General features: G+C 40.7%; 1 protein-coding gene across 1 annotated transcript; it reads left to right on the top strand.

The window, feature by feature from the left end:
• The first annotated feature begins 2104 nt into the window (after positions 1–2104).
• sumo2a (small ubiquitin like modifier 2a) lies at positions 2105–8058 on the top strand. Its single transcript, XM_063201798.1, has 4 exons — positions 2105–2280; positions 3374–3505; positions 3803–3874; positions 7304–8058. The coding sequence occupies exons 1-4, from the start codon at positions 2260–2262 to the stop codon at positions 7367–7369; spliced, it is 291 nt and encodes a 96-aa protein (XP_063057868.1). The 5' UTR covers positions 2105–2259; the 3' UTR covers positions 7370–8058.
• Positions 8059–8381: the final 323 nt, after the last annotated feature.

Raw genomic sequence — 8381 nt, 5'->3', positions numbered from 1 at the left:
TTTTTTTGCTCCGGCATAAACATGGTGACGGGAGACGGCGCCCCCATTTACACCGCATAGTACCTCATGTTCTGGGGAATGCCCTCCCGGGGCATCTACTTCCCGGGGAAAAAAACAACAACCTCTAAGGTCAACAAACTGAATGTTTCTCTCTCTCTCTCTCTCTCTCTCTCTCTCTCTCTCTCTCTCTCTCTCTCTCTCTCTCTCTCTCTCTCTCTCTCTCCAGGCAGTGTTTTTATTTATTTGAATTTGTTGAGCTGAATGTTTATGGCTGTTCATTTAGCACATTCAGCACATTTGTGTACCGTCGTATTTATCCTGATGCTTTTGTTAATGTCACTGGAGGAGTGTTTGGTGTGTATTTAAATGTGCTGTTGACCTTTTAGACTGTGAAGAGGCTGTAAAGCATACTGTAGGAGGGTGACCCCATGTTTTAGTTGCCTAATCACATGGGGAAAGCAAGTCTGGTTTTTGTCTCTCACAATACTAAACAGAGGGCAGTAACTATTTATTGCTTAGCCTTATGGTAATTTGTGGTTATTGTTATGGTTCGTCATATCATATTCATGGTTTTTCCATTTTTGATACCATAAAAAGATTATGCAATATTTTAACACACACGCACGCACGCACACACACACACACACACACACACACACACACACACACACACACGCACGCACGCACGCACACACACACACACACACACACCAGGTTTCATTGAAGGAGCCATGTGTATCGAGAATCAATTCTATACATGTGCTTACTTTGGTCGGCTTATATTAGTCTCCTGTTTAGACGTTGGCAAACTAATCTGGGTCATTCCATGTCAATTCACACGCCTTCCACACATGACCCTCTCTGATTGGAATGACCCATCTCTTCATGTTGGACTGTCAGTCATTTTTGCAGCTGCTTTAGTATGGATTTAAGGACTGGTTGACAAGCACACTTAACCTTTGAGGACCCGAGAAGACACAGTGGACTGTAGTATTGGCACCCTATACTATACTGGACTGCATTTCCCCAAAACCCTTAAGTAGTACTTAAGGTGGGGTTGCAGGTTAACCATTTTAGAAAATGTACTATTTATGACATCACGTTGGGGTTTCCGCAGGCTCATAGGAGTCTATGTAGAATCTTAGAATCCTGGGGGAGTTCCCCCAACCCCCAACGTGATGTCATACCTGCAACCCCACCTAAGCTGAAGTAATATTTAAGTATGAGGGCCCCCCAAGGCAATATACTACATCACTAAAACTTTATGCATACAATCATTTTATAGGCCTACGTACAATATTTTTTTCTTGCACATGCAAATAAAATGGTTGTGCCAAGAGCATTCGCAAGGTAAAATAGTGTATGTATAGACTTTTAGTGATGATGTGAGAGACCTATTTCTAATATATTGCCCAGGTGGCCCCTCATACGAATAGAACTGAGGCTCGCTCAAGTACTACTTAAGGTTTTTTGGGAAACACAGCCCTGATCACTTTAGGCTTACAGTTTATTTATTGTATATGCCTATGGATAGTTTTTTATTATTATTATTATTTTGGAGGCACTTTCTCTCATTATAGATGCCCAGACTGGCATTTGTATCATCGTTGTTCCACGCCTCTTTTGAGACATTATCAGTAGGCTACATTAATGGTTATCAGATGTGTGTTTCCTTAACTACAAAACTTAAGTGTACATAGGGGAATTGTTGCATGGCAGATTAAAGTATTCATTTTAAAACATTTCCGTCTTATTGTGTTCACATTGCCAACCCTTATTGGCTGAATTGGAGCATTGATGAATTGGAGTGATTTGGTTACTTAGTTTAAAACATTCAGGTAGCAAAGACTCACAGCCAATGAAAATGGGAAACAGATAGATAGGCTACTGTAGATAGGCCTATAGGCTGTATGTTAAATGTCTTTAAATGTGCAATACAAACTACATGTGCAATGTTGATAGCCATGCTCTATTCGAAGAGATAGCCTATCAATATTACTTTAATGAGCAAATTACACCTGCACTGCCATCTGTGCTGTAGCACATAAACGCATAAGGAAGTAGTGGTGAAATTATGTTGACTGGCCACAGGTGAAGTTTGATTTACAAAACAAACAAACAAAACTCATTGGAACTGTCTGCATTCACCTTCAGGAGAAAGTACGCCTTGGTAGCTGTGCTTCAGTCGTGCGCCAAGCATTTGATTGGCAGATATCACAGCAATTCAGGTCCATCAGGCGGCAGCCGCACAGAACAACCATGGCCGACGAGAAACCCAAGGTAACGTTATCATGAAACTGCTGCCAAGCTCTCCGGGCTGTCGGCAAGGGCGTCACTGCATAAACATTTAATTCAGTCTGCTTGTCGTGCGTTGATGTTTACATTTGCCCCGGGATGTGTATGTTTCTTTCATGTGCTTGGAAAGCTAACGCTAAGTGGCTAGCAGGCTAAGGTTGCAGGCTGCCGTCTGAAGCTGTTCAGTCAACTTAGCTTGATGGCTAGTTTAGTACGATATTGGCTATTACACAAGTGAATGCCCAAACAGTTTAATAGCATCACATAATGCATATGTATTAATAATGCATTGTGTTTCTTAAAATTTGCCTCATAATTGTGTGGACTTCCGGTGATATTTATCAGGCTCGTGGCTGGACAGGTTAGCCCCTGGGATTCCACAAATTGGCTAACCTTTTCGTTAACCACTGCCTGTCAGGCTGAGACTGAGGCCTGCTCTTGGACCATCTTACTGTCATTTTATGCCTCTGTAAATGTTTCTTGCAATCATTTTGCAGGCCGCTGATTGTAACATAGATGCCGTTTCCATCAAGCTTTAGATACACAGCACCTAATCAATGCAAGTCTATCAGTGATCTGTCTATAGCAGGTCTCGTGCAAGCGGTTCTGCAGATGCATTAGCTGTGCTGCTAGCATTTGCGTTGATGGTATCTCGCCAAAATTAACATGTCATGTAAGGGCCCTTTTCGACATTGACTTTTAATAAGAACAGCATTGGCATGTATTGTGAACATATTTGAATATAAATGAGCCTAAAATGGCGCATTGTATGCATTTCAGTGACTTTTAAAGGAGGTGTGGGTAGTTTTCATGTTTGGTCGCCCTACAGGTTGGAGATGGAAATGTCTCTCTTTGAAAGCAACAGAAGAGAGCACTCCCACACCAAAATTAGTGCACTTTTAATCCATGAATGGTGTGGACGTTCATTCAGAAGTGTACTTCATCTCCTTACAAGTTCATAAACCACTAAAATGATTCTGTATGCTTTATTTTAGGGTTGGTACTCCTTTAGCAGCTAAGGAGTTTCAATTAACCAGTGATGGAAGAATGCTAACATGAATTGTAATTTCATGCACAGGAGGGCGTAAAAACGGAAAACAACGAGCACATTAACCTTAAGGTGGCTGGACAAGACGGGTCCGTGGTGCAGTTCAAAATAAAGCGGCATACACCTCTTAGCAAACTCATGAAGGCGTACTGTGAGCGACAGGTAATTGCATTTTCTCATTATTATGTAAATGCTGTGATGGTGTTATAACTTTGAGAGCCTTTTAGAATTTCTGCTTTTCAGTATCCAGCCGGCACACAAGTTAATGCACACAAGATCACAAAGTACAGCAAATACACAAGTGCAAGGTCTTGCAAGCTTAAACTTATCTTGAAGATGCTGAGAAATTTAAACTAATACACACAGGTACAACTAATGCACAAGTGCACAGTCTTACATGATTAAACTTATCTTGAAGATGCTGAGAACTTTAAACTTGACCATTTTGCTGGCTTTCAGGGTTTGACCATGAGGCAAATCAGGTTCCGGTTTGACGGACAGCCCATCAATGAGACGGACACACCTGCACAGGTATGTGAAGCACACCGAATCTGCATCCGAAACCTGTGGTAGACAGCAGTAGGCACTGCCTCCTTACCAGTTTACCAGTTTACCAAATTTGTTTATATTGGTCTCATCAGACCTCACGACATGGTTCCAGTCATCCATATCCTTGGTTTGCTCATCTCTCTTGAGACCAAGATAAACAAATTTGCTTTAGATGGCGTCAAGCATGTGTGGTGGTAAACAAGTGAGTTTTACACAAAAAGTGCATCATCTGGCTAGTCAAGCATGGTTGTGGGACTGACATCGTTTGGCGATGTATGGATGCCGTCAACATTGGAAATCTGAATAACACCTAAAGAAGCATGCATGTCAACATGCACTGTGATTACAGAAGCATATCATGATACTCTCCATAGGATTTCATTCAAAACTTTCACCCATCTATTTTAGCCAGGTGCAGACTCAAAATGTACAGTTTCAATGTACTGAAAGGTTGAAACACACACTGATGACCTCCCTTTTAATCCCTTTTCATTTTGAAATGAAAAAAAATGAATGTAGTTGCTGCCAAAGGTGGTTCTACAAAGTATTAAGCAAAGGCTGTGAATACTTTTGTAAATATGATTTCTTTGTCTTTCATTATTATACATTTTCAAAAGTGTTAAGACAACTTGTTTTTCACATGGTCATAATGGAATACTTTGTGTAGAGATTCTTTTGTAGCATTTGGAATGAGGCTGTAAGATAATAAAATGTGAAAAAAGTGAAGCGCTGTGAATACTTTCCGGATTGACTGTAAATAGTCAGGCACTAGTGAGCACAAATTAGATGTACTACAGCACTGTCCTTTACATAACCTTTGAACCGGATTGGTCGCTGGGGGCCACTAATGACCAAGGCCGTACAGTTGTCAAACTCCCGCAGGTTTCTGGAATCGCCATATAACCATGGTTCGCCTGCTCTAAATATGACCTGTCTATAGAATGTAATCACCGTTTGCCTCCAGGGCAGACTACATAGGCACTTCCGAGTCTACCCTGTGGTTTATTTTGTGGTTCATTTCGAGTTTCGCCAGTCTTGTGTTACTGAAGGGTCCCTACTATGACAATTTGAAACAACTTTTAAAATTGTCATCGGCGCTTTTCTGACGTCTATATAGGAAGTCGGTGGGGACTTTCGGATGCGTCCTGAGGGTTCAGTGTGGTTTATTTTGAGTTTCGCCAGTCGTATACTACTGAAGGGTCCCTACTTATTGGTACACAGCCGCTGGGAAATTCAGGTCATTTATACACCTGAGTTGACCTGAAACCAAACCGTACCAGAGTTTGAGAAATCAGACTATGCTTGCAAGATAATGGTATTCTTAGTCGAGCTATGCTTGCCTACACCTTAGTCGGATTATTGGCTTGCCACTCCCCCTTCTGCACCCACTCTCCCTTCTGAAAGTTACGAAATTACCAAAGACTTTAATCATAGAATCAAGACGATAGAATCACACAAATGGAGAGTTTGTGCGGATCATCAGTGAGGGGGAGCGCAGCTGTGCCAATCTTTTTTTTTTCTTCCATCAGTGGCATGCCATTTAGTTTTAAAGGAGAAGAAAAATTGACGCATCTGTTGCTTGCGATTATCAATTAAAAACACAAACAAAACAAAGACGCTTTATTTACAGAAACCTCCTTAATGAACAAGCATGCCTGAGGATTATCAACGAAAGCAGAGGGAAAGAGATATAGTGGGGGACACTTGCAAGTGCTTTTTTGAAAGCCAGCTGCACAAATGGAAAGGAAGGGATTGGAGTGACATTGGGACCTTGGCTCATTTGTTTTGATGCTTCCTTTGCACATAATTGTGAACTCATGTGCCTTAAAATGTGTTGGTATTATTAGTTAGCAAAAGAGGTAGTATGCCTTCGTTGTTATGGTGTGATTAATGCCAGCACAATGTTTGCTGCATTGACAAATTCTCGCCACAACTTGAGAGGTGTTGGCAGGATATGTTTTGAATTGATTTTGCTTAGTTAGTAGTAGCGGATAGGGCGTTAGGAAGGATACAACTGAGAGGGGGTGGTGCTTAGTTGCCATTGAGGTGCATTAGTATGTTTTATTTTTTTATACTAAGGGAGGTGTTGTTGGGCTTATGGTGAGGTCAAGGGGGCGTTAAGAGGCATATGATGATGTCAATGAGGGCGTTTGATCAAAAACGTCTGAGAACCTGGTGTAGGTCTTTACAGGGCAAGTAATTTGTGGTTTCTGTGGGCAGGTTTTTTTGTAATCTACCAATTCAGACATCCTACATAGATCCCCCAGTGAACTTTTCTTTCATGGCTTGGCTTTCTTGGTTTATGATGCGGTCAGCACCACTTTTTTGCAAATATTGTATAATGCTAATATCTTTTTCTCAAATAATGGCTATATCAAAATGGCATTAAAGTTGCACTGTGTAATATTTTTTAGCAGTTTCTTTCCAGAATTCATGTTGCCCATTCACAAATGTTACCTTTTTCACAAATATTTAGTACCACCACCTAGGTATTCATTATGACTGGGAAAATAGCACTTTTCATACATGAAAAGGGGGCTCTTCTCCATTTCCGCCATTTCGAGAAATAGACATTTTTAGTAGCAAAACTTTGTCAGTAGTACATATTAGTTCATTACCCAGTCAATATCCATGAGAAGATTGAATTTGGCAATATGCAGCACATTTTCAATGGGCAGTGTAATACCTACTTTAGCCACCATCCTATACAGTGCACAGTGCAGGCCAATTAAACCACAGACCCACAGAAAATGGATTTGTGACTTGGAAAAGTGTCGGTGCAATGATAAATGCATCTGAAAATCAAGCACATGCAGCTCGCTAAGCCTGCATGCCCATGGGGACCCCGGTTTGAGTCCCACCAGGGTCATTTCCCGATCCCACCCCGTCTCTCTGTCCCACTCGCTTCCTGCCACCATCTCATACTGTCCTATCAAATGAAGGCATACAAGTCCCTAATATATATATACAAAGGACCTTTGCTTAACATGCTTGATAAGCTGCCTATTCAGACAGTAATTAGAATTGTATTAGTGGATACCATGTGAACCCTATTCTACAATGTTATCCAGATCCTGAGTCCATCACACACAAATGTAGTAGCCACTAAATCAATGTGCATTTGCTGGTCATATGACTGGTTGATCTGTATGTAGGGCTGTGCAATATATCGAATAATTATCGTGATATCAATATTGCTGTCAAACAATATGACATTTAATAAAGTCGAGTTGAGACAACTATTTTGTCATTTGTCTATACAGCCAAAAGTTAGGCTATGTTACGCACAATACATCCCCCTCCACTTGAGCCATTGCGAGTGCAGAGCAGACTTGCTATCAAACACTCATGCAGAACACCACTCTGTGTTTCTCTATGGCCCTCTACTCAAACTTATTTTTTCTTCTACAGTTGGAGATGGAGGATGAAGATACAATTGACGTATTTCAGCAGCAAACAGGAGGAGGACTGAAGTGAAAAGTCAAGAGTTGTCCACGTTCTCCCTCTCCCACCTCTACCCAGCAATGTGGCCCATCTCTCCTTTCTTCTCTCCTTCCTTGCCTGCTCCCTTCCTCCTTTCTGCTTCTCTCTCTCTCTCTCTCTCTCTCTCTCTCTCTCTCTCTCTCTCTCTCTCTCTCTCTCTCTCTCTCTCTCTCTCTCTCTCTCTCTCTCCTCCTCTCTGTTCTTATGTTCCTACAATGCCAAAACCATACGGACTGACATTCTCACGGTTCCAAACACACACAGGAATACGGTTGTACAGTGTCTTCATTTTTTTCTTCCTTTGTCTTTATTTTTATACATTGGAAATATCACATTTTCTTAAGATTTGACCATGAAGCAGAACAACAACAAAAGAAAAAGCGTTTAACAGAACAATAAAGTCCCAAGGCACAACTGTTTGGCTTGCATGACAGTCTGTGGGCAAATGTAAAAACCAAGTAATTTTTGTTTTTCAACAGTGGGTAATAATGGCGTCGAGTTATTGAAAAAAGGACTGTTTTAAGTTTTCTCACAAAAACGGGGTTTTTATATCTTTTTATATATTGTAGCTGTAATGTCTTGTATGTCACTTGTATTAGGCTAATTTGGTCACATTTTACTGTGTTGTGCAATGTGTTGTCAATTGAGTTTCTTGTTAGAATAAAGTAATTTTGTAAATCTGATGTTTTGATTAAACGTCATTTAATTGTAAAGCGGTTGCTCCAAGCTGGAAATATTGCCTCTCTCTGTGTGGTATTGTTAAACTGGATATTTTCAAGATATGAGTAGAGTACAAATGCTGATACCAAGTGGATGGCTGAAGCATTTTCTAGTAAGTTAAAACACCATTGCCTGGCCTTAGAAACAAACTGACCTGTAAAACACACACAGACTATAACTAATTCACCTCACCAAATTAAATTGGCCTTTTTATCAGTGTTGATTGGAATGTGTTGTAAGAACTCAAACTGTCTCACTGAGTTCAAGAGGAATGGTTTTACATTAA

The sequence above is a fragment of the Engraulis encrasicolus genome, chromosome 1, assembly GCF_034702125.1.
Source record: "Engraulis encrasicolus isolate BLACKSEA-1 chromosome 1, IST_EnEncr_1.0, whole genome shotgun sequence".
Classification (NCBI taxonomy): domain Eukaryota; kingdom Metazoa; phylum Chordata; class Actinopteri; order Clupeiformes; family Engraulidae; genus Engraulis; species Engraulis encrasicolus.
This window is presented reverse-complemented; position numbering and strand designations above follow the sequence as displayed.

Coding starts and splice junctions, on each gene's coding strand:
- sumo2a (XM_063201798.1), top strand. CDS start 2,260: ATGGCCGACGAGAAACCCAAG. Junction 2,281..3,373: donor TGGCCGACGAGAAACCCAAG/GTAACGTTATCA, acceptor TTTCATGCACAG/GAGGGCGTAAAAACGGAAAA. Junction 3,875..7,303: donor AGACGGACACACCTGCACAG/GTATGTGAAGCA, acceptor TTTCTTCTACAG/TTGGAGATGGAGGATGAAGA.